Raw genomic sequence first — 26934 nt, forward strand, 5'->3', positions numbered from 1 at the left:
AGAAGCGTCAAAAAAAAAAGCAAAGCTACAGTTTTTTGGGTTTGACAAGGTTCTTACACCTGATGCCTACCCAACTGCCTTCCCTCTTGCCATCTAATGAAGCCTTGAATCTGTAAGGGAAGGGGAATGCTTCCATACTAGAACTACATTTCCCAGCATCCCTTTCAGTTAAGAGCCTTTATATGGCATGAAACTTGAAATTGAAATTTATGCTGAATCATGAATGGGCAGACCATATATGGCAGTTCTGTTAAATTTGTCCATATTGGATTGTCTAAGTTGATGAGGACAACTGACCAGGTCTATTCTCCAAGCAGGCACCAGATCTCATTACAGATGGTTGTGAACCATGGGGTTGCTGGGAATTAAACTCAGGATCTTTGGAAGAGCAGACAGTGCTCTTAACCACTACCCTATCTCTCCAGCCCAATATGGCAAAGCTCAGGCAAAAGATGTAAGGGGAAGTTATCAGGTGTGACTGGGGGAAAAGTTCTTAAAAGGAGTCCAACTCTGGTAAAGGACATCCTTCCCCATTTCCTGTCCTTCCTCTTCCTAGACACACTGCTCATAGTGCTGAATATAAGTCTACTTGGGACCATCAGATAGCAAGATACCTTACAGATGGACAAGTGGAAAAGCCCTGATGATAGTCTAGAGCAGCAGATCTCAACCTTCCCAATGCTGTGACCCTTTAATCCAATTTCTCATGTCATGGTGACCCCTAGCCAAAAATTATTTTCATTGATATATTATAACTGTAATTTCACTACTGTTATGAATCATAATATAAGTATATGATGTATAGGATATCTGATATATGACCCCTGTGTATATCCCACCCCCACCCACCCCCAAGAGGAGTCGAGCAAGACTCACAGATTGAGAACTGCTGGTCTAGAGCAACCTCGCCAGTCCTAGACTCCTGCCTCCAGATTGTAAGTAATATGAACAATAAAGCCACAGTTTGTTCCTCGGATCAACACACTCAAAAGTGAAGTGTAACTTCTCATCTCTGCCCATCTCACGATCTGAGATGATTTTATGAGAAAACTTTTATAAAATAGGGAGTCTCACATCTCAGATTTACCCCAGAGCAAAAACTTGGTCAGAACTATTGCCAGATTATCTAGCAACACAAGCCCAGTGCAGCTGCAGAGATCACAGAAATAATATGCCTGGAAATAGCTAAGTGGTTTTGTGGTTTGGGACAGAGGGAGGTGGGGTGGACAGGACCCCTCTGTCAGATAACATCAATTTCTCAGGCTCACTAGCATGTCTGCCATCCTGGGGTTTTGATGAAAGTTTCTGTCCCATATGATCTTTCAAGCTGTTCAGTCCCAAAAAAACCAGACAGAGGTTTATATTAATTAAAAACTGTTTGGTCTATTATCTCAGGCATATTATTAACTAGCTCTTACAACTTAAATTAACCCATAATTATTACCTATGTTTAGCCACGTGGCTTGGTACCTTTTCTCAGTAAGGCATTCTCATCTTGCTTCTTCTGTGTCTGGTATGTGAGTGACTCTCTGCCTTTCTCCTTCCCAGAATTCTCCTAGTCTCGTCACCCCACCTATAATACTCCCTGTCTGTTTACCGGTCAATTATTATTTTATTAAACTAATACAAGTGACAAATCTTTACAGTGTGTAAGTGCTTTATCCCACCGCACTGGGACAAGTCAGGAAGGAAGTAGTAGCTACTCCACTCAACAGTTACGAATTGTCTAGAATCCCAGATAGCCAGTTAGTCTTCCATCTTTCATTGATTTAAACCATCACCATACCATCTCAATAGAGTTCCTACTGGGGAAATCTCACTTGGAAATTTCAGGAGCCAGGACTATCTTCACATTATGGTTCTCACCTCTGGGTTGCAGGGAACTGCCATCAAAAGCAGGTGAAAAGCAACTGCATGGTGAAGGCAATGCGCACTGCTGTGTCAAGCCCTCACAGTGGCTTCAGCCTTCTACTGAAACTCACCTGGTAGGAGAGCTTAAATTTACCTCTTGTTTTACCTGTGTGAGCTGAATTCAACTTCCACTTTAAAAAATATATTTATTTATTTTTTATATTTACTTATTTATTTATTGTGTATACAGGGTTCTTCCTGCATATACTCCTTCAGGCCAGAAGATGGAGCCAGATCTCACTACGGATGCTTGTGGACCACCATGTGGTTGTCGGGAACTGAACCCCGGGTCTGCCGGAAGAGCAGCCAGTGGTCTTAACTGCCAAGCCATCTCTCCAGCCCCTAACTTTCACTTTTACAAACATAGAACTGAAAACTTAAGCAAGGGTCATTCTTTGGAATTTATTTTTTCTATTTTATATATGTGAATGTGATTGATAAACATAGGAAAAATTGTTCATGGTGTGTGTAAGGAAGGTTTCTGGCCGTGGGTATGGAAGTCAACAGGTTACATGAGATTCTGGGAGAAGTCCACTAGTGAAGTAACCAGCCTAATCACTGCTGAGTCTATGGAAAGATGAGTAAGTAGCCTTGTTCCTTGAGTTAACTGAGGACCTTAGTTGTAGCCATGCAGAATGGCAAGGCTCACCAAAAGTCCATGAGAATGGGCTCAATCCAAGCTGCAGCTATGTGACTTGGGGCCTGAGCATTTTTCATCACCTAAAATAACTGGTCGACCAGTGACCATGCCAATATGCATGTCATGCAGCATGCTGAGGGGCACATGGTATCCTAAAGATGATGAAGGTATGGTTCAGGAAGGCTAAGCCCTTCACCCACAGACAAGAAGTGTTGAGCTCAAAGTAGACTCAAAGGCTCCACCACCCTTGTCACCCAGCACAAACCCTGGACCCTTGCTTTACTTGTACAAAGACCTAGAACAACTCAGAAAAGTAGCCACTCCTTGGGAGGTAGTCTCTGGTGGCCTGCTGTGTTCCAGGGGGCTGGTGCAATATTCCTTCCTGGCAGAGCTGAACAGGCCAGAGAGCATCAGCTGCTTAACCCCCCTGGGGTCACAGGGCTATCAAAACAAGCACCTGAAGACATTCATGACTATGTCCAAACTCTACCTAAAATGACCCATCTGAATCTTTTGGGGCTGGGCTCTAGACACTCCAGTTTTTTTAATGACCCTGAGTAGAAGAAGCTAAGGTCACCATGTAAGTGGCTCTTCTTTCTCCCCAGTCACAATAAGGAAGGCAGGACCAAGAACAAGAAGAAACATCAGCCATGATACTAAGCACCCCTTACGCCTGAGACACTGGTGCCCTCAAGCAGAGAAAGATTGACACCCATGTGTCCAAGGCTGAGGAGCAATAGATGCAAGCACTCTCATCCGAGACTCCTGCACTTCTACTGAGTTCACTGCCTAAAGCATCTTTAGCTGGGGAGGCAGAGCTGAGCAGATGGTCCCTGTTGGCTAACGTGGGGGAACACTCAGACCCTCTATTGAGATGTTCCAGTCATTTCCACAGAGAGGTGATGTGAAGTTGAGACAGAGAAGTGTGGGTCTAGAAGACACCATGAGGGAGCATTCCCTGGCTAGTGTCTCAGATGGTTTCGGTGACCCATCTCAGTAATCTATAGCTGCAGAACCTACCTCTGAGCGGAGGCCAGGCTCCGCCCACCCACTGCCAGGCACAGGACAAAGACAACAGCCCCTGTGGCCCCAAGTGGGTGCTGAAATGTGCCACCATCTCCCCTCTGGACTGGGAGATTCTGCTTCCCCCCAGAAACTGCTGGAAATGAGGGATCAGCCCTCTTCAGGAAGACTGGCCAAAGTCATGATATCTCCTGGAGGAGCCTGTACCCAGTGACCAGTAGATCGGGGACCAAAAGCCTAGCTTCTTTGTTCTAACTCAGGACAAGCTCCAGAACCTCCCAGAAGGACACCTGAGCACCACAGCCCAACTTTCCCTATTGTTCATCCCCACCCTCTCCTCTCCTTTCTGCTAGCCCATATAGGATTCCCAAAAGCACCTCCAGAACACCTACACATTAGCCCAGACTCAGTCTGTTCTCCAGAAGCCAACTTGCAGCAAGCAGCCACACCTCCCTGGAGGAGCATAGCACCAGGCCAGGAACAAGGCAGGAAGGCGAGGCTAAATGCCCCTGGCACAGAAGAGAGGAGGAGCCTGACAGAGCCTATCTGGGCCAAACCAGGGCCAGCAAAGAGGCCAGATACTCTGCATGTGAACAGAGGAGAACAGTTCTTTGGTCACAGGACCCCAAAATGGGTACATATAAGACAGGAGGTGGAAGGAGGGGCTTAGAGAAAGAACGGTAGGACAGAAATGCGGCTCAGTTGGTAGAGGGCCTGCCTGGAATACACAAGGCCCCGGGTTTGAACTCCAGCACATGCCTGGAATCCCAGCTCTCAGGGAGGTGGAGGCAGGAGGATCAGGAGTTCAAAAATATCCTCAGCTACACAGAAAGTTTGAGCCTAGCCTGGGATACAAGAGATTGGGTCACTAAAAGAAAAAGGAAGATGGGAAAGGGTTGAGAATCCCAACTAGTGTTGTAAAGCACTTTATCTGGAGGCTACCAGTCCCTTCATGAATGGTGAGAATCATCAGAATGTAGCTCAGAATTAAGTTATTATTGTTATTATTATTATTACTCCCCTCTTCTTTCTCTTTCCTTCTTTTCCTCTTCCTCCTTCTTCTCCTTCCTTTTCTCCTTCTTTTCCTTCTATTTTTCCTTCTTTTTTTTTCAAGACAGGATTTCTCTCCAGTAGCCTTGGCTGTACTGGAACTCCCTTTGTAGACCAAGCTGGTCTCAAACTCACAGAGATCCACCTGCCTCTGCCTCTTGAGTGTTGGGATTGCAGGCTTGTTTTATTGCCTAAATGATTTTTAATTCTATGTAACTATCAAGAAAACCAAGCTGCCCAGCTTGTGGGGAACACAGGTAGGATTGAAGAACAGACAATGATCCCATGTACTCTTAACCAATAGCCCTTACCGCAGAGGAATGGGGGATGCCTCCAATCTGCATTTCAAAGCCCAGATAGACAAAAGGGCCAAAACTCTACAGCTTCTTAAAGAAACAATTCATGAGCCCCTGTCTATAAGCCTGGTACTGCCATGGTGCCAGAGTTAATGCTCTCATCCAGAAAGTTTGCATGCAATGCAGAGGCTAACCTCCTACTAAGAGAACCTGTGTTTATAAGGCAGCTCTACACAACACAGCTTGGCAAGAGTAACTCACCCGCGGTTACCAGGGCCCAAGAACAGCACACCTCCATTCAGCTGCACCCTGATACCAGCATTCCCACCCTGTGTCCACCCCAGTTCACCCTTACACTCCAAGAAGGCACCTGGGGGTCCCTATGGACACTTCTGAATTCAGCAAATGCACCCTAACCATCCAGGAGGCACAGGACTGCCCCTCTGTGCCGGATGCCACAAGCTGAGTCCCAAGCATGCCCAAAGCACGGCCCTGGCTCGGGATAAAACTGAATCTGTTAGTGAGCTAATTAGTGGCCCTGAGGGGTTAGGAACACTGGCTGACAATTAATGGCTCCATCTCTCTGTTCCCTGCTGCTGTATTACTAATTCATTCGGCCTCTCCTATGGGAACAGAGATAACACGGACAGCGAAAGTTCACATTTCAATGTGAGGCTAAGCTGTGGGGCGGGGAGAAGCAGAAGTCTTGGAGGTGGGAGGGGGACACAGCATGGGGAAGGCCCTTCCACAGACAGCTCCTGGGAACTGAGCCTGGAGAAATGGAAGTGCAGACTGTGGCAGCACATGCCACCGGTTTCCCTCGGCAACTCCCTCTGACAGGGTGCTTGAGCTCACAGCACCTCATCCATGTTCAGGAGTACTGTAGATACTGCCTGAAAGAGACACTGAGGACCGTTTTTCTAGAAACTACCCAGGAAAGATGCCCATCTCATAGTGATATTATTTTTAAGTAAAAGAACAAAAGCAAATTGTGGATTCTTATGTATGGCTTGATTTCACTTTCATGCCAGAGAGGAGAGGGTAAGGCAAGGGAAGAGGAGAGAAGGAACAAGCTTTTGGCACCTCCGGTGTTAGAGGTGGAGGGGAGCAAATGCAGTGGATGGTACCCTAGGAAGATGAGACCAGGGGCAATGGCACAAAGCTGGGCTTGGCCTCAGTGCCCCGGGTTATATCAGCTGCACACACCCCTGCCCCTGCCCCGTGTATCCTGCCCCTAAACTGAGCACAGTTCTGCTCAGCTCTAAACCCAGAACCTCCCCCTGCTCTCTGTAAGTCTGGGGAGGACAGCAGGTAATGAAGCCATGTCTTCAAGCACCCAGCGAACATGATGAAGCTGAGCGGTGGCATGTGAGCATTGTTGCAAAGCATCTGCAAGCATGCAACAATGGGCAAGAGATGGAGGGAAGGAAGGAGGCAAGCCCCACAGTCCTGCATCCCTCCTCTGCTTCAGGGCAAAAGAAAAGGGGTGGAAGGGGCCAGAAACAGAAGAGAGGGGAGGAAGAGAAAAAGAGATCCAGGCCTTTGAGCAATCAGCAGAAGGGTTGTTCAGTGCTGAGAGGAGAGGAAAGAATTCCCCTTTGGGAGGTCAACAAGTGGCTGCACTTCAGCTTCTCAGAGGATGCTGGGAGGTGGCGGTGTCAATGGTCTCGGCGCACCTCAGTGCTGGAACTGTGTGGTTATCAACCCTGTTAGATGAGGGTTTGTTTTCAGCAACGTTTTCCACTCTGACGCCCATCACAGATTCCCGCAGCGCCATTCGCCTCCTCAGCACTGTTTCTTTTCTGTCCCAATGTGTCCTGTAACATCTAAGAGAAGATGTCCTCATCTTTGATTCACAGGCAGCCAAAGGTACCAAGGTGAGCTCTTTCAGATGAGAATGGAAAGCTTCCCAGACTATGACTGCAATGCACAGAAATAACCACTAGAGGGCACCATAGAAGTAAAAAACTCTAGGGAAAGTACAACCTATTGTACATCTAGCAAGAGAGGCTGTCACTTTCACCACCCTTTGCTCCCAAAAAGGTGACTGGGGATAGAATATTCACATATTCAAAGGCTAATTGATCCAAAGACATTCAGTTATGTCCACACAGGCATGGCGGAGATAAGAGAGATGTAGGAGAAGAATGTACCAGGAACCAAAATAGACCGAATGAGGGAGGCAGGCAGGACTTTGAGAACAAGATGTGGGTGCAGACTCCTTTCCCCGCCCTTCTTTCAAGTCTGGGCAGCAGATCTAACGCAGTGCTGGCTCCTGGCACAGTGCTCAGGGCAAGACAAAGACACTTGCTTACCCCCTTCCACCCGGCACCCCACCCGCAGAAGCAGGAAGGCTAGGTACACAAACTGCTGCTCGGTGGTGAAATTTCTTTTCTTTGTGTGTGCGTTTTTAAGACAGGTCAGACTATGTAGGCCAGATTGGTCTCAAACCCAAGATCCTTCTGCCTCAGCTTCCGAATGCTGAGACTGTACGTGTGAGCCACAGTTCCGGGATATTTGTGTTTCTAGCAAGGCAGAGGCTCCTTAGCCAGAAGGGTATGGGGTACGTGTGTGTGTGTGTGTGTGTGTGTGTGTGTGTGTGTGTGTGTGTGTGTGTGTGTGTGTGGTGGCGGGGGGGGCTTTGTCCAAGGACAGATTCACCAGTGTGATCAAAGCTGTGCTGCTGTGGGCATCATCCAGTTCATTCCCTCACTCTGCCATAGACGGAATTTTCTGAGACTATGCAAGATAGGACAGTAGAAAAGTCAGGAAAAGATAAGTCACTGGAGAGCAGTCATACAGATGGGCTCTTGTTTTGAATCCTTCTAGAACAAGGAAAGAAATTGAAGGGTGTGTGCTGAAGCTGCCCAAAGTGCCTGTGTGCCTGTGTCTCTGTGTGTGTGTACCTGTGTGTGTGTTCATGTGTGAGTCATGTATATTGCATGCATGTGGATAGCAGATCATCAGATGTTTTTGTTTTTGTTTTTGAGATAAGGTCTCTCACTGAAGCCAAAGCTCATTCATTTGACAAAGTTGGCTGACCAGTGAGCCTTGGGACGTGCCTGTCTCTGCCTCCCCAGCACTGAGATCATAGGCACACAGGTGCTCAGCATTCATCCTAGGGCCAGGCAGGGATCTGACTCAGGTCCTCACGCCTTCACCAGCCTTCCAGTGCCCTGAGGGCCCATTTGAAAAGCAAATCCCTAGGACTCACTCAAACTGTGTCAGTTCCTGGGGGGCCCTGGTTCCCTAGATTCTCTGTGGCTTCCTGTTCTGCTCAGAATCCTGAGAAAGCAGGACATATGCTCCCGGTCTCCTGGCTGCCGGCTCTCAAGTGTGTTGCTGTCTGGAGATGGCAGTGTGTGTTGAAGGTTCATGGTTTCCATGTTCCGTCGGCATCTGCCTTGCTTTCGGTAGGCATGTTATACTACAACTCCAAGAGTCCAGAATGGCTAATATTTGAGCTATGGGGGTTGGGTCTTGCTGACCTGCAAGCTCAGGAGCCTTCAGGGCCAATCTGCCATCCAAAAGATTGTACTTAGCCAAGGGCTAGCTGTAGGGATTGGTGTGTACCCGAGCGACCTTCAGACCTCCTCTCCTCCTGAAGAACACAATTTGAAATGGAACTAAAATATCAGATCATTCAACGAAAGCATCTTTACTCAACTAAATAAATTTTTCTCCTGCAATAATTTCCATAGATAGTACTATTCAAAGAGCTAAGTCAATCTGTGCCCTACCTTGCCAGCAGGTGGCAGCACGTGCCTCTAGATCTGTGTAGGATAGGCTGCTTTTCAAGAAGGCCAGGGGGGAAAAGACTTAATGGTCTTTAAAATTCAACCAGAACACCCTCAGGCAGAGATATCTGTCTCCTACAGAATGCTGTACTGTCAAGTACAGTGTAAACGTTTGTGAGAACGCTATTTGAATGTTTGATTGGCCTTCCTCCCCATCAGTACCGTAGGGCAGATGAGACAGAAGTGGAGCAGGAATTCGGGAGTGGTGCATGGCGCACTCTGTCCATGACACTGCGCATGGACAAACGGTCCAAGTGAAGTAGTCACCCAGCCTTTTAGATTCCCCACTGCCCATCTTCCTCGTCTATGATGAGGTCCGGATGATGTTGTCACTGAATGCTGATCTGTGTTCACAGCCTTCTTGTGCCAGGAACTGTGTATTTCCATACCCACTCATCCACGTGTCACTGAGATCCCAGCTAACTGAGCCAGTCTCTGCTTCAGAGCCACTCAGATACCTAAGGCAGATGATAACAGTGAGCCAAGGGCCCTGGCAGTGAGGGCAATGGGGGGAACTGGGCACTGGAGGGAACCAGGCACTTGGGGGAACCGGGCACTGGGGGAAACCAGGCACTGAGGGACCAGGCACTGGGGGAACCAGGCACTGGGGGGAACCAGGCACTGGGGGAAAAGGCCAAGTGGCAGACATGTGGCACATACTGTCTCTCTGTGGCTATTTAGACACACCTCTGCACTCAACTGCAATCTAACAAAGGAGGAAAATGAGGCTTGGAAGGGCAAAAGCATCTGATCAAAGTCAAGGAAGACACAGTCAGTCAAGATCGAACAGAGGCAAGGAGGGGGAAGGTGCCATACAACTTGTACTGTACCAGCCTGGCTTTGTGGCCCATGAGCTCCACAGGGCTATCCTGCTCCGCAGCTAGAACCCCTGGGATCCTGAGCTTCCTGGACAGGTCCTGACAGCATGGCTGGGGCTGACCAAAGCCTGGTACGTGCCTAGGTCAAAGTGTTCACCACACCAACACTTCACAGAGAATTCTTCCATGGGCAAACACCAAATATGGGAGTTGTTCTTGACCCTGGAGTGCACAAGGACCAGGCAGTAACAACCTCCCCCCATGGCTCTGACACTCTTACCAAAAGGGACAGGCAGCTGCAGGAGGCCACAGAACACCATGGCCAGGACTCTATTATAGACTGTACAATAAGGGCAACCTTTCTCAGGAGGCATCCAAGGTCTGAATGACAAGCATTGTGGACCCTGTGGATTGAAAAAAAGAACATTCTGGATGGGTATATCCAGGGAAGAAACATAATCAGACTTAGTCTGGACATGTATGCAGGCCAGTGGCCAGGAATAGAGAGAGGAGTGACAGGGGCAAGACCAGATGGGGCAGGGTGTGAAAGTCAGGACTAGGGGTACAGGATGTCCTCTGGCATGGGAAGCTGTGTCTCCCTAACTGAATCTGTCTGCTGTGATAGAAACATTCTCTAGTTCTAGAGAAACCAAGGTCCAAAGAGAGAGGCCAGTTAGGAGGTATTGTGGTGGTGACAGCCGTTTAGAAGTGGTTAGCAGCAGGGAGGGTGGAAGAAGCTTTGCCCTTGGGGTATGTCTGAGAGATGGTGTCAATGGGGATGTTAACTGGCCAGAAGTGGGGAAAGAGAAGGAAAGAAGGGACAATGAGAACGTCTGGTTTGAACAACTGGAGTGAAACTGTATCCAAAGGCAATGTGGAGGCTTGCTCCACCATGCTATAGCTTAAATACTGGACATGAGTGCAGAGATACTGAACAAATATTTTGCTACAAGAATCAAAGTTTGGGGCACTGAATAAGTGACTTCTATGCAAGCATGAGTACCTAAGTTCAAAGCCCCAGCAGTTATATAAAAGAGCAGGGCATAGCTGCCTGTATCCCCAGCGCTGCGTGGGGGTAGAAGAGGAGGGACAGAAGGATCGCTAGGGCTTCCTGGCCATTGGCCTAGTTCCAGGCTGGGTGAGAAACCCTGTCTCAAGGGAGTAAGTTGGAGAGGGATGGGTAAGGGGATACACACACACACACACACACACACACACACACCTGTATGCATATGCCACATATAACTAACACACAAATACACACGTCAAGTAAATATGTGGTCCTGGTTGATGTCACTCATGACTTCAGGCAAAGAAGTCCTGATCAATCCTCGGACTTATGAACATTGCTCTATGTGGTCTAACAAAAGTGTTCCAAAGTTACAACTGCCAGGTAAGTATTAAATCCCATCAGGGGTCCAAACTGCCCAAGGTCCCACAGTCTATAAGCAACCTCATAATAACTCGAGTATGAACTGGACTCCTATCGCCCACCCACTGCTAGACTAATCACTGCAGGGGACACTAAGGCAGAGAGAATGCCTTAGGGGAACAAGCAAGGATGGCGCAGTGAATGCAGTGTGAATCCCAACCCGGTCACACAGGGCAAGCCACTCGGCCTCTTGCAGCCTTCGGTCCCCAGTGTGTAAATCGGCATTGCTTTGTATTCTCACTTCACAGCCATTTATTCAACGTCTATCGTGTGCCGGGTACTGTGCGGAGAGATGGAGCACAGTGGAGAGCAGACAGACTTCTCTGCACACAGACTGGAGGGGGACGCAGACATGTAAACAGGCAATTACAATACAGTCTGATAAGCACTGTGATTATGGAAATGCCGCTTCCCTCTTCACAGAGTAAGGCACACCAACCTACGCAGACTTTAGAGGTACACATAATTTCCTTCCTTCCAAGCCTATATGTAATAATAGTCCTGTATGAAATGTTTCTGTTCCGTATAATAGGACCCATTATTTCCAACAGTATAAATAATACAAGCAAGGCACCTAGCACATAGCCAGGGCTCAATCAATGGCAGAAGCCATTATTAAGACAAGCTTCTGGCCTGGCACTATCTCTCACTCTTTCTCCAGTAGATCAGGAATCATAACAGCTAATCTATAGGTTTATTGTGAAAATCAGATGAATAGTACACGTGAAAACGTTGTGTAAGCTGGAGGGAATTATATTAAAGGATTTCATTAGTAAAATTCTGCTCTTGCTCTACTAGGTTAAAATTGTAAGCCTTACTCTCTAAGGAGTCTTAACCTAAGCTCCTCCTAACCCCCACACCAAACTTGAGGAAAGCTCTTAGCAAGTTCTTTGGGAAATAACATTCTGTACACGGTAACCTGTTTGGTGGGAAAGCAGACGAAGCTGCTGAAGCTAGAACACGCCCGGAGTGCTTTCTGGGGAAACAGCCTGGCACTCTGGGGAGCCTCCTCCTCAGCAATCCTTCCCTCACCAGCAGTTGGCACACCCCACTGTAGGCAACAACACAGGGGAAATCCCAGGTTGGCTTCTAGTCTGCTTCTTGCATCACCAGAGTCCTGACTTGATGCCAAAGAGAGGGATTTGTAATGGTGTGTGTGTGTGTGTGTGTGTGTGTGTGTGTGTGTGTGTGTGTGTTATGTCTGTCTGTGCATGTGTGTGTGTCTGCCTGCTTGTCTGTCTGTCTGTGTGTTTGTGTCTACCTATCTGTCTGTATTGTGTCTGTCTGTGCATGTGTGTGTGTCTGCCTGCTTGTCTATCTGTGTGTGTGTATCTGTCTGCGCGTGCGCGTGTGTGTGTGTGTGTGTGTGTGTGTGTGTGTGCACTGTCAGATATGTGGGTGATGGACAAGGCCCCAGGAGGAGCAGAGCTGAGGGAGGGGCAGGAAACTGGCAGCAAATCCTGGATTTCCTGCAGCAAATCCCCACCTGAGAGAGAACCTGCAGGATGCTGTTTACAGAACAGAAGGCACAAGACATGGGGTTCAAGAAGCCCTGAAAAGGGCAAGGACGAAGACGTCTCACTTCCTCAACTGACTGTTCAGATTGAGTCAACAACCTACACAATCACACACAGCACAACTGGCCAGGAAATTCGGCTATTCAGCCAACCACAGAGCAGACCCTGTGCTCAAACCTGAAGATAAGACGGAGTCTGCTGCTATTCCAGTACAAAATGTATATGTCTGTGTGCTGGGGAAGCAGGAACTAACATGATAAACAAGGCAACACAGAAGTCAGCGATGATGGAGGAGATGCTGTTTTACACAGGAAGAGTTAGTGGTCCCTCTAGGCAGTGGGGGAGGATGAAGGTAAATGGAGAAAGAGCATCGTCAGTAAAAAGGCCCTGCTAAGGCTAAGGTGACAGTGATGTGGGCATCTACAAGGAATAACGAGGTTCAGAAGTAACTAGAGCAGAGGTCAGGGAGGACCCTGGGAAAGGGGGTCAGAACCATCTCTGTGGAGGACAGGGAGCAGGGGTAACAGGCAGGAAGGAGAGATTATACAGGCCCCCATAGGTCATATGAAGGGCTATTGTATATGAAAAGACAGGAAGCCACCATAGGGTTCTGAGCTGAGGGCTACCTTGACATTTGGTTAAAGACCATGCATGTCTTCCCATCTCCTCTTAAAATCTAAGTCGACAGAGTCAGTGATGTTAGCTACCAAGGAAGAAAAAGACTCTAGCAAGTAGGGATGGAGATGGGGAGGCTGCTGAAGGGGTGACCAAACTACTCCCCTCGGACAAAGTACCTAAGTACTCTGTGCCCTTGCTGGAAGAGCAGAAAGAATAATTCCTATGGTTTTGCTTTTCTGTGCCCCATCCCTGAAGGCTCTCGTGTTGAAGGTTAGGTCCCCAATGGAGCAGAGTCCAGAGGTAAGTCTTCAGGTGGACACTGGATCTTGACAGCTCTGACCTCAAGGGTGGGTTAGTCTATCCACAGAATCACACTTCATTGTTTGTGTCGTACACACGAGCTTTTCCTCCTCTCGAGCCCTGTGGAGTGATCAGCTTCCCTCCCCCAGGAGCTTCCACCAGGATGCATAGACCTACCACAGACTGAGGAACAACTGGACCAAGAGATCCTGGACCAAAACCTCTAAAACCTGAACTAAAAATATTTTTTCATGCTATAAGTTAATTTCTCTTTAGGATTTTGTCAAATTGTCACAAAATTGACAAAATAACAAGGACAGTTTTGTTCATGTGACACAGGGTGAATGAATTCACATTCGGAAGACTCTAGAACAGTACAAGTCTCCTAGTAAAGGCCATGGCTGGCTGGCTTCTCTCTCTCTCTCTCTCTCTCTCTCTCTCTCTCTCTCTCTCTCTCTCTCTCTCTCTAACAGCAGTTTTGTTATTCCACTGACAAGCTGTAGCCATGACAAATTTCATACTAAATTGCCAACAATGGAGGTTATACATAATCACGGTCCTTGAACAGAAATAAACGGTGGCTTAGATCAAGGAGCTGGTAGCAGAACAGATGAAAAGAAGGTGAGTCTCTACATTTTGCAAGGAGAGTCAAGGGGGGACTGGCAAGAGCTGGGTGTTGGTGTAAAAAGTAGGAATGACTTCATCATTCCTGGTCACAGTACCCACAGGTCATAGGTACTGTTTACTGAAAAAGGAAGGCCTCAGGAAAGGTTGCCGTGAGAGAAAAACATTGTTTAGGTGTTGGATGTGTTAATCTAAGTTGCTTAAAGACAAACAGGCAGAGGTGCTAAGAAGTGAGTAGAGCGTTTGCAAATTCAGGGGAAATGTCTTGGCCATACAAAGGTGTGAGTGCTGAGAGCTTAGGGTCCGGGGTTGGGTGAGCATTAGGAAATAAGCATGGTGGGAAGGGAACAGGTACTCAGAATGTTCAGGGATGGAGAAGGAGAAAAGAAGACTAGTAAGAGGTCAGGCAACAGCGAGGAAGGGGAGTCACTGTGGTCTCATGATAGCCATGGAAGAAACAGTAAGAGGCAGAAGCAGTAGCCAAGCAGAAGCGTCACTGCCCCTGCTACCCAAAAATAACTGGACATAGAAGACATCCATTGCATTGTCAATGGGGAGACCAAGGTAACCCAAAGTGAGAATGAAGGTCTTGTTGAATTTAAATGAGTTCAGAGGGGAATTGTAAGTACAAGCATGAGAAGCAGAGGAAGCAGACAAGAGGGCTCAACTGTCTCTTCCCAGGCATGAGACTCCCCGGAGGATCTTGAGGAGCAGTCAGCCCACAATAGCAGAAGGGAAAACTCTGGTTCAGGGGCAGATGCAGATCTGGCCATGTGGGAGGGAAAGATGGCGCGTGCCCTTCTGATTGAAGTAGAAATGCTCCTCCAATATCAGCTCAAGTGGACTGAAGGAGATACTGGGGTTCAAGAATGAGATCCTCTCCACAGGAATTTAGGAATGAGTGGAAAAGTACAATGGTAGAGAAACTTCAGAGCGAGTCCAAAGACTGACTTGAGGTGGTAGTTGTGTTGATGACCACAGTCAGCATGGCTATAAGAGTTGTTTCTAAAATGTTCAGATGTCCGAGTGCACATGGACGTGGTCAGTAGGATAAAGGCACAGTTGGAGATCTGCAAGACCAAGGGGAAGCAACAGAGGGGGCCAAAAAAGGAGGAGGCCGACACTAGGAAGTGATAAAGACAACGGTGAAGCCTGAGACCGACTGCACAGCAGCTTGGAAGGCGGCGAGCATTCTTTCCCTGGGCTAATGACTGCTTCTCTCTTAGAAATTGGGAGAAAGAATGGAAAAGGTAGGATAAGATCTCAAGTAAAAGCTCATCTTTTTCCTCTGGGAAATATTTTATTTGTACAATTAGATTTAATTTGATAGGATGGAAGAAGTAAACACAAGATTAAAGATGAGGGTAACAACAAACAGTAATAGCACCATTGTTTGGCTGCGGATGCAGTGAGGCTAAAGAACCTAAGGAACTGAGTACAGGAGGGAGTTTACTGGACAGAAAGGAGGTGGTGGCCAGATGCAAGGACACTTGAAACAGAGGCAGAGGAGCTGTGAATTATGACAAAGATGCAAAACTGTGAAAGCAGGGTGGCATGAGGCAAAGTCACTGGGAATAGGGAGCAAAGGAACCCAGGGCACAGGAACAGACACATGCAAGGACACAAGAATCACTAGAGCTGCATGGGAAGTGTGTGAAGTAGGAAGTACTGGACAAAGAGGCAGCGATGGAATTAAAATCTTCATGGAACGAAAGGACTGACTGGCACCCTGTAGACAGCTGTAATCTTGGGGAGCAGGTAGGATTCTGTAACAACACATGGTTGGTGAATACTTGTAATCCCCACGCTCAGGAGGCAGAGGCAGAAAGATGGAGAACTTGAGGTCAGCCTGGACCACATAACAAGACTCTGAAAGAAAGAACTAGAGGGAAGAAAGGGCGTGGGAGGGGAAAGAAAGCAGAAAGAAGAAGAAAAGGTTAGAGGACTTTTCTCATGTTAAAATACAAGTTCTAGACCAGTGGCTCTGAACTTGTGGGTCGCAACTCCCTTGGGATCACATATCAGCCATCCTGCATATCTGATATTTACATTATGATTTATAATAGTGGCAAAATTATCGATATGAAGTAGCAATGAAGATAATGCTATGGTTGAGGTTTGCAGCATTAGGAAGGTTGAGAAACACTGCTCTAGACGGTGCAATATTTAGGTTTGGAGAGTTTGAGAGGGGTCAGAAGCACCCTGAGGCCATAAAAGAGAGAATTATGTGGGCAGAGTGTGGAATCACAGTGGTATTAAACACTGAGGTCTCCAAGCAGATGACAGTGCCGAGTGCTGAGGGGACACGGATGGATGACATCACTGACTCTGTCACTTCCATTTTCTCACAATTAACCAACTCTAATCAGATTTCTAGTACCACCACCCTTCTGAAATTGGTCCTTTTAAGATTATGTTCCAAAACCAATGGCTCTTCCTCCATCCTCATCTTCTTGGACCACAGGATACCTCCGTCCTCACCTTCTCGGACTTCCGCACACCCCAATCCTCATCTTTTTGGACCTCCACACACCTCCGTTCTCACCTTCTTGGACCCCCAGCACATCCTGTAAAAACAACACTGCCTTCCTTCTGAAAGTACTTTGTTCTCACTGCTTCACCTCTTCCTCCTCAGTCAGCTCTCCTCACCCCCTTTGCGGGCTGCTCCTCCAGGGCTTTGTTCCTAAAGACTGGCATCCCCAGTCACAGGGCCACTTATGTGGCTTCCCTGTTTCACCTCCTAGTGCACCTGCTTAGCTGGAAGCAGTTCCCACTTCGACACAAGGTCGGTGTTTGGAACTAGATCCTGATATTCTCCCCATTAGCAAGGGTGACCTTGGTGAAATACATCCAAGTCTTTACATAGTGCTAGTTCATAGTGGAGCTAATTTTACACTGAGTATTGTAGGAATTCTCACATTAGGACACAAGATAGGCCTTGGGTGACATGAACAATGTTTTTGCTCCATAAACTTCCTTGAGTTTTTTCAGAGTCATTTTATAAAGGTATGACAGAGACACAGAATAAAATACTTCTCTTATGTAGGAGTCCTTGATTGAGATAGGGTCCCACTATGTAGGAGTCTTGATTGAGACAGGGTCCCGCTATGTAGGGGTCCTTGATTAAGATAGAGTTCCGCTATATAGGGTCCTTGATTGAGACAGGGTCCTTCTATGTAGGGGTCCTTGATTGAAATAGGGTCCCGCTATGTAGCCCTGGATGATCTTTTTGTACAGCCAGGCTCACCTAGAACTTGAAACACCTTCTGCTTCAGCTTCCATGATATAGCATAATCTTCGTGAATATGAACATGTACCAACTGTCTTAGCTACCTGCTTCTTCCTCTTTAGTTTCCAAACTGAGTTTCCAAGACTTACTAAGGTCACCTTGAGCCCTCAGTCCCTCAGCCCTCACACTGGTTGGCTGGCTAAGACGTAGCCCATTGAGATAAGAAACACTATGGGAATGAAAAGCACCATGCCTTCTGGGTAAAAACCAGGAATTCTAGAGCCAGCATGGCAGGGTGCAAATCCCTTATCAATACTGAACTGCAATAACAATATAGTTATTATCAAGAGGCCTGAGAAAGTCATGTCCCTGGGATATTAGCTAAATATGGATATAATTGTACCTCAGAGTCTCAGTGAGGAGTGCCATGTGTTTCCTGTACCTAAAGACTTACAGGTTTTAAAGACTAACAGAACTTGAAAGATGAATAATGCCATTCATTACACTGTGGCCACACTCAGCTCCTACATCTCGGGAGCTCATCACATATCAGGGCTAATGAATGGATGAACAAACTAATAAATAATCATATCCACATGAAATAGAGAGGGTATCCAGGCTACCCATGCATACACCCAAACTCACAGCTACACCAGCCATCTAACCTATGAAATTCAAGCAAGTAAATTTCAACATGGATGCTGCCCTTGAAAACAAACATTTCTGGTCGCTTGACATTTAAAACTTCTACCATCACAGGCAGGAAGAAAGACGTAAAATCACAGGACATGCGAACGTGCACAATAAACTGATTTAAAGAGCAACACTAAGTCCTTACATGGGGCTATAAAATTGAGATGGTTGAAAATTATATGGAATACTGCCTTCCTTTAAGTCATGACTCCTAGAAATAGTAAAACACAAACAAGCTAAATTCTCAAGCAGTCTGCAAGTCAGCCTACGTCAGAGCAGAAACCCTCTGTCTACACAGAGAGAAGACAAGGGGAAGCCATAGGTGGCCACACAGCTTGGGAATTCTCTTCCCTGACCTCTGAGGAGAGACTTGCCCCAAATACGATTGTCTGAAGTTGGAGGCAGAAAGGGCAGGCCCTTCAATTCCTGAAGGGAGCATGGCCCAGGCGGTTCAAGATGCCAGCTGTCCTCCATGACTTATAGAGTTAGACCCAATTTCTTCTTCCTAGGAACTTAGACAAGTTTCTTGGGCAGAAGAAGGCCAAGTTTGATTGACCGTTATTTGACAGACCCAATGACATTCAGAGTAGCCTACAAGATCACTGGCTGGCTCACCACAGGGACCTCACTGGGAGGGACCTACTTCTAGGTTAATGGATGCAGAAATGAATGCCTCGGCCCAGTCGGCCGGTCTTCCCCAACCACTGGTCCACCCTGCCCCCAGGGCCCACCCACTTGCCATACTCACTCCCACTCCTTTCGTCGGGCCTGCGGGGTGCTCTGCATCTTGTGTGCCTCGTGGGCCTTGATGATGTCCCGCTGCTCGATGAGGCCCCCACGCCTCCGCTTCATGACCTCCGGGCTCACAGGGAGGAAGGTGCTGGAGCCTGCATCCAGCATGGAGCTGCCCTCCCAGCCCGGGCCCTCGCCCTCCTGCACCGGGAAGAAGTTGTCGAAGCCGGCCATCACAGAGCGTGGGGAGGCGGGCAGCATGCCCACCTCGTCGGAGGCATCGGCCTCGAGCAGGGCACACTGCTGTGGCCGCCATGCCTCCTCCTCGGGCAGGGCCAGGACGTGGCGACGCCGGCCAGCAGCCCCAGGCTCAGGGCTCCCTCCCGTAGCCGGGCACAGGGCAGGCTCGGGCAGCCTTCGACCTGGGCTCAGTCCACGCATCTCGGGCACCATCACAGAACATTGCTCTGCCAGGGAAAGGGTGGGCAGAGACAAAGGATGGGGAGGAGGAGGGGGGAAGGATCATGGGCACAGGGAAATAGAGAAGAGAGAGATTAATGACACTACCCTCCAAGGCTAGGGCCTGCTTCCCAGGCCTAGCCAATAAACTGGCACATAAGCAGAACTTGGTAAAAGATGCTAAGATCAGTAGTATCGACTGTAGACTAGTCTGGGTACCAGGCTCACTGGGTAGCAGAATTTAAGCAAAACAGGCTTCATTCTTACCATGAGACTCAAATCTAGTGCAGAAGACAGATGTTCCATGATTACAATGCAGTCATCCCACCCACCCCCACTCACCACTGGACTACCTCCCTATAAACTCACTGTAAGGAGGAAGTACTGGGAGCCAAATAACACTTGAAACCTAAGTTACTGCACACCACTGTCTAGCAACACAGTACAGAGTACAGAGCAACGTTTCCCCCGATTGTGGGGCTGGGATATGTGGCTCACTGCCACGGCCCAGAACTGTGAGAAGAATCTCAGGTAGACAGCAAAGTGGTTGGACTCCAAGAATCTTCCTCATCCCTATTCCCAGCTCTTCTGCAGTCCTGGCCACCTGCTGCTGCATGCCTCCCAGGCCAGCCACAAAGTGGGCATGTCCTGTGTCTAGTGGGCATGTCCTCATTTGATGCATGCATCCACCTCAAGACCCAGGGAACAGGTATGTATCCAGATGCTCCAATGACTCCCCCAAAGCCGAATTCTCGTTTTCCACACCAGGAAGAATAGTGCCAGATTCACTTCAGATAGAGTGCTTATCATATGCCAAGCCCAGTGCCGGGTACCATGCATCCCAACATGAGTTTGGTATAGTCCCCATCATACCCATGAGGACACAGGAGGAACACGGGTGTTGTCATATAGTCTGGTGTAGGCCTGGTGTCTGTTGGTGCTCCAAGGAGAACTACCTTATGTATCTGGGCCGTCAAGAGTGCTGTGTAGAGAACAGGACCCTGACACTAGCTATGGATGGACAGGCTAACCCCAGGGAAAGGAGCTGAGGGCAGGAGATGGGGACAGGAAAGTTCACAGGTAAATGATGACATTATGCACACACAGGAGGAGTCAAGGAACCCAAGGGATGTGGGAAATATATCTTTCCTAAGTCTGAGGTCGTGATAGTCCTTCGGGCCTGAGAGGACTATCTACCAACTTTCCACCTCAATATATTGCTGTCTACCTTTCAGCCAAGAGCCCAATTCCTGAACTTTCACCATCTTTCCCCAAGTGTATGTCCAGCCATATCCTAGCAACCACAAGTGTTGTATATACGTACCCCTTTGATGCTAAGAACTGACATTCTCTGTGTGCTCAGAGAAACCTAGACATCCAGACCATTCAGCTAGTGTGGAATGAGGCACCATTACACACTGGGACCCTGGGGAAGCATCCTTTCAGAATGCTACACACACCTGCCCTCGAGCTGTCTTTTGCTTTCCCTAACAGGAACTGAAAATCAGACTATAAACCAGAAAAGTAAAGAATGTGAACGGTTATTAATTTTAATGTTCAACTGTATTATTTTAGAGATGAGAATGATAAGGTCCTAGAGGTAGAGAGACCCACCAGGGTCATACCCACCCAGGATCCCACTGCCCATATGCCAGAGCTGGGAACAGACTCAGTTTCAACACTGAGCTCCCATTTTGGTTTTTACCATATTGACCATAATGCTTGTGATCCATGAAGCAGAATCCAAAATGCCACGCCCATCACCTCATCACTACATAACATAGCAGTCACAGGAAAAGCCCAGTTGACAGGTGGACCTTGATGCATATAAGAAAAAACCTGATGTGAGAAAAAACATAGAGCCGCACTTCCCAAAAGAACAGGCTCCGAGGCTGCTCCTTTGCTTGCCTCCCTTTCTTCCCTATCATCTGGACTCATCTTTCCAGACACGATACCCAAGCCTTCCAGGAGCTGAGTTGAGCACTGGTCAGCACTACACATCTGGTCACCAGGGTTGAGTGAAGCCAGTGGGGTGAGGGGAAGGGTCTAGGCTGAGCCTAATGAAGAGGGGAAATGAAGGAGAAAATGCATTTCAAATCCTGCCACCAGTTGGGTGGGTCCCTAAAAAGAGTGACTCATGTTCCTCACGTTGTCGTTCTGTCTCAACTCCATTTGATGGGTTTTAAATTTATCCTTCATTCCTACAATGTTTAAATGTCTCTCCCCCACCGTGCACATGCCTGCGCCCCTCCCCTGACAGCTCCCACTCCCTCGCCAGGCTTTAGCACCTCCAGCAACTCCAAGTATTCTTGGACTCTGGTCTGCAGTCTCCTCCCCCTCTTTGAGCCCTTTGTAGCCAAGGCTCCCAGGCCACTAGCTCTCCCAGGGCAACCAGAGGCCAGGAGCTGGCTCTGCGTGTCTGTCTCCCAACCTGCCCCCATCCTTCCTGGATTTCCCCTTCCTAGACACTTTGCCACTCTGAATCACATCTTTGCCAGAATTACAACAGTAATAATATGCACGATAGAGCTCTGGCTTCAACAAAATCAATTTACAAATATCAAAACAAGAAATTATCTCATCTTTCCCTTAAGAATTCCTGTTAAGCAACCCTTCTATTATTGATATAAATGTGCCTCAAGGGAATCTGTCATCCCCACCGCTGCCAAGGTGGCCAGTGCCCTGCTCTTGCTATTGTCACGCTCAGAGAATATCTTCCCTATCTAACAATTCATAAGAGACAATCTGCATCTTCTAAGGAAGGGCATCTGACTCTAACCTATTCTTAGCCCTCCCCACCCCCACTCCCAAATGCTGTCTTTCCTTGAGTTTCTTGAAGTGAAGAATTCTAGCTTGTTTATCTGTTTATATCCCCACCTGGTACTGAGTTCAACACAGAATAACCGCTCAGATGGCCATTGCAGCTGTTTCCCCAGTATTCTTGTTGTCGCTGGCCCACAAGAACACAGTAGGAAGCACCTTTTGGCCTTTGTTGGTCGAGTGGGGCTGTGTAATACAGTGAATTGTGAATAGAAGTCATGTCAGTTTTAATGAGAAATTACCCTCACAGTCTCAGGTATTTGAATACTTGGTCCCAAATTGATGGCTCTCTTTGGGAGGTTTAGAGGTGTGACTTTGTTAGAAGTACGTCACTGGAGGCAGGCTTTGAGAGTTTAAAAGATATCTGTCATTTCAAAGCTGCCCTCTCTGTTTTGTGTTTGCGGTTCAAGACAGAAACCCTTACCCGGCAGTGGTGGCACACACTTTTTAATCCCAACACTCAGGAGGCACAGGCAGGCAGATCCCCAAGGCCATCCTAGTCTACAGAGCAAGTTCCAGGACAGCCAGAACTATATGAAAAAACCCATCTTGAAAAGCAAACAAACAAAAAAAGATGTAAACTCTTTTTTCTTTTAAAAAAATAGATTTTTTTTCAGATAATATATTCTGATCATAGTTTCTCCTCCTCCCTCTACTCCTCCAGATTCCCTCCCATATCACCTCCTATACAGAGTCACAAACAGGCATCTAAGGAATAATAATACAATAGATAAAATGAAGACACACAAACTGGAATAGGACCAAACAACCAAACGAGAAAGAGAGCCAAAGGAAAAAGAACAAGAAATACACACACACACACACACACACACATTTGCACACACAGGAATCCCATAAAAACATAAAACCTGAAGCTATAATACATATACAAAGGACCTGTAAGGTAAGGTAAGGGAGGGAGAGAGGGAGGGAGGGAGGAAGGAAGGAAGGAAGGAAGGAAGGAAGGAAGGAAGGAAGGAAGGAAGGAAGGAAGGAAGGAGCCCCCCTTTAACATTATAAGACAAAGACCTCCAGCAACACTGTTGAGTTTGTTTTCTGCCAGCCATCTACTATTTGACACGGGGCCGACCCAAGAGTACTTTGTTTTCCTACTGAGACTCCTCTTGCCTTCCGCTCCAGCTGCTATCAACTCTGCCGTGATGGATTCGCATCCTCTGGAACCGCGAGTCCAAACAAACTCTTTATTTTACACCTTGCCATGGCCGTGGTGTTCTATCACAGCAACAGAACAGAGACTGACATGAAAGTGACCTGTATCACTTCACAAGAGGCAGTTAAACGTCAGTGCGGACTTTCTAAAGCAGGCATTGGCAAAGCATTTGAGGCTTTGCAGGTCTTGCAATCTCTGGTGCAACTACTCAAACTCTGCTGTTAGAGCACAAAAAGCAACCTAGCAACATGTAAAGAAATAAATGGTCAAGACCGTGTTCTAATAAAGCTTTATTTGGGGGCTAAAGAGATGGTTCGATTGGTACAGTGTCTGTGGGACCAGAAAGAAAATCTGACTTTGGATCCCCAGCACCTTGATACAAACCCAAGCACAGTATACGTACCTATAATCATAATACTGGAGAAGCAGAGATGGGAGAAGGCATGGGGCTTGCTGGCCAGCCAGTGTAGACAAACTGGTAATCTCTGAATTCAGTGAGTGACCCTGTCTCAAAACACAGGGCGGAGGGAGTGGAGGAATGGCTCAGCAATTAAGAATGCTTGCTTCTCTTGTAGAGAGCCAGAGTTCAGTTTCCAGAACCTGAATCCAGAAGCTCACAACTACCCATAATTCCAGTTCCAAAAGCTCTGATGCCTTTTTATGGCCCCTTTCTCTATGGGAAAACACACATGTGGCAAACTTACATATGGCTAAAAATAAAAAAATAAAATAAAACAAAAGGGCACAAACCACACACACAGTATGCATAAAGTTTTTTATGTATTGACAGTTCCACTGTATCTTTTGGGCTCCATCATTGTCATTCAATCCGAGCCCATAAGTGGGATAAATGGAGACCCAGGACAGAATCCACCATGGGCAGAGCATGTGAGAAGCTAATTTGCCATATGTTGTCTTAACCCCAGCACACTAATAGAAAGAGGATAGACTGCTCCTCCGAGATACTGGCCTGAGCAGGAGTTAATGGCAGCTCTGAGGCCCTCTTCTGCTCATTTGAGTCTCTTTTCTTCTTATTCTTTCCTGCTCGATTTGGCTAGCTGGCAATATCTATCTATCTATCTATCTATCTATCTATCTATCTATCTATCTATCTATCTATCTATCTATCTATCTATCGCTGTGAGGAAACGTGTTTAGTGCAACCCAGAAGCTCTGGAAAGTCTCTTCTGCTAATAAAGGCGTGTTGTGGTAGTAGGATAGGGAGTATTCTCCTCCCTTCCCCATTACCTACTAAGCATCCTGTACCACAAAGATATTATGTCAATGACTACAGCCTTGTTTGGCTTGATATCCATCCAGAAGAAAAGTCAAAATCTTCATCTATAAAACGATAATAGTGTATCCTTTGTACCATTTCCCTTTCGTATCTACTCTAGAGGCTTAATTAGTCCTGATGCATCTGTGATGGCCCTAGAAATAATAACAGCAGTAACATATTCCCTTGACTTATTGGTGCCTCTCAGGCAGGTGGGCCCACCATGTTGAAGACGTTCATCCATCTCCCCTTAGGCTCATGGCTATCCCAGTCCCATCCACTGACACTCACTTTCTGACTCCTCCAGAGTGTGTTTGTCCTTCAACTACTTTGTGAGAAGTGGATTTGCTAGGAAGTCGAGAAATTATGTTCTTCTGAAAATTGTCTTCGTACCCTAAAAGTCTTGAGTTCTGTAATGAGGAAGACATCTCCACTGTAGACTGAGCCAAGTACCACTCCTGGAAGACAGTGGGAAGAAATCAGACTTGCTCACTACAGGATAAGCAGTGAGCTCAAAGGCATCCGCAAGATGGCTCTAAACTATCCTGACTGTACCCTCTGTCTCTTCTGGACAGGAAGAGGACAAAGGGGTCTCAGTTCTCAACTATTAGGAATTAGGACTCACAGGTGTGCTCCTCGGCCTGCCTGAGTCTCTGTGGAGGAGTAGGAGGAGTCCACGCTATGACACCGTAAGACAACCAGCTCAGAGTCATTCTAAAATGTCACTCCTGAGAGGACAGCTGACACAGCTGATTGCTTCCTGCTCTGCAGGGAGGGAGGGAGGGAAGGAGGGAGGGAGGGAGGGAGGGAGGGAGGAGAGAATGAATGACTCAGCCACCTGACCAGAGAAGAGACTTTTCTAACATATAAACAATATTTCATCTTAGGATTTTTCTTATCTGAGCGAGTTTGCTGCCTGACCACAAAAGAAGTACAATGTTAGCATTATTTTTGCTTGCCATACCTAAGACCATGGTTTTCAGCCATCTGTGTCACTGGCTTAAAGTGCAGGCACCTCAGACCTTATCCAGGAAGGCTCATGCAGTGTCTCTTGGATGGACTCAGGAAACTGCATTTTCTTTTCTTTTTTTTTCTTTTTAAAGTGTGTGTGTGTGTGTGTGTGTGTGTGTGTGTGTTATGAGTGTGTGTGTGTGTGTGTGTGTGTGTTATGAGTGTGTGTGTCTGGGGGAACAGATGCCATAGCACATGTGGACATCAGAGGGCAAGCTTGCTTGTCCATGTCTTCCCCCTTGCTCGAGATGGGTCTCTTTGTTGTTCACTGCTGCGTACGCCAGCCTAGCCAGCCCACAAGCTTCTGGTTATTTTTTTGTCTCCACCTCCCATCTCACGATAAGAGGGATAGACTGCATGCTATAAAGCCAGTTTATGTACATTCTGGGGATCCAAATTCAAGCCCTCATGGTCACGCAGCGAGTATTTATCCTCTAAGTCACCCCCCATCCTGTGTTTCCAATAGTCTTTCCTTTCCACCAGAAACCATGGCTCAACACACTACACTACAGCACCATGCCGTCCTGAGAGGCTGAGCTATGTTGGTAAGTCATGTTCGCCGGAATGAACTGGGGCATTAAAAGTCCAAAAGAGACACCATGCCGCTAAACCATTCCCAATTCATCCTGTGAGATGAACCTAACAAAACACACCCAGGGGCCTTCTTGACCCACCCCCAACTTCCTGCAAAGCTCCATCTTTCCCTGGGCTAGAATCAGTTATTTTTTTCCCAATACACATTCCCCTCCATATGTCCATGTTGTTATGGTGACTGTTCAAGGATGGGCTAATGTCCAACAGCAATTTGACAGGCTGGTGCATTTTGAATATAAACCAACATCCAAGGCAAACACTCTGCTTCAAATCTGGAGTGTTCACTAAGTCTGCCTGAGGCTCCATGGAGGAGTGGAAGGAGGCCGCAGGCTGTGGCCCAAGGCTCGAGGCTCTGGTCTGAGCTGCAGTAGTGACACTGGTCAGTCAAGCAACCTTTGGCCACTCTCTTCTCCAAGTCCATTTCTCACCTGCTTCAAGAAGCCAGCGAGAGAACCCGCACTACAGCAGGGACCCTGCCTCCAAAAGCGAAAGGTTTCCTGAAGGATGACATTGGAGGTTGTCCTCCGGCCTCCACACACAGATGACTGTCGAAACTCCACACGGGAATATATATAAATGTCCAGTAAACACTAGGTATCTCTTTAGTATGCTAAACGACTTATGCAGAAGACAAGAGGAAAGGCTGGCTTCTCTGTAATAGCTAATGGTGCAAGCTAGTTGGCCTTGGAGGATGGGAAGAGACAAGTCTCTGACCGTCATAGTCATTCAGGGACCCCGTTCTTGTCATCCAGTGCCTCTGTCATCATCTAGACCAGAGCTGAGCCCGGTTTTCTTTTTAAAAATGGACAGTAAATTTTATCGGTCATGAGACCCTGGTTGCCACCACTCACTAGCCTCTCAGTGTGGACGACACAATTGCATGGGCTGTATTTCTATAAATCTTGAGGTTTTTTTTTTTTTTT

The 26934-nt window shown here is 47.4% G+C and overlaps 1 protein-coding gene across 7 annotated transcripts in view; it reads right to left on the bottom strand.

Annotated features, from left to right (window-relative positions):
- Positions 1 to 26934, bottom strand: part of Cacna1e (calcium voltage-gated channel subunit alpha1 E) — a 492139-nt gene that overhangs the window by 370664 nt on the left and 94541 nt on the right. For all 7 annotated transcript variants that reach the window (XM_026787573.1, XM_026787575.1, XM_026787572.1 and 4 more), the window contains exon 2: positions 18697 to 19147. In XM_026787573.1, coding sequence (XP_026643374.1) covers positions 18697 to 19133 — 437 coding nt within the window. In that variant the 5' untranslated portion in view covers positions 19134 to 19147. The remainder of the gene's footprint in view (positions 1 to 18696; positions 19148 to 26934) is intronic.

Source organism: Microtus ochrogaster (genome assembly GCF_000317375.1).
Source record: "Microtus ochrogaster isolate Prairie Vole_2 chromosome 6 unlocalized genomic scaffold, MicOch1.0 chr6_random_2, whole genome shotgun sequence".
NCBI lineage: Eukaryota > Metazoa > Chordata > Mammalia > Rodentia > Cricetidae > Microtus > Microtus ochrogaster.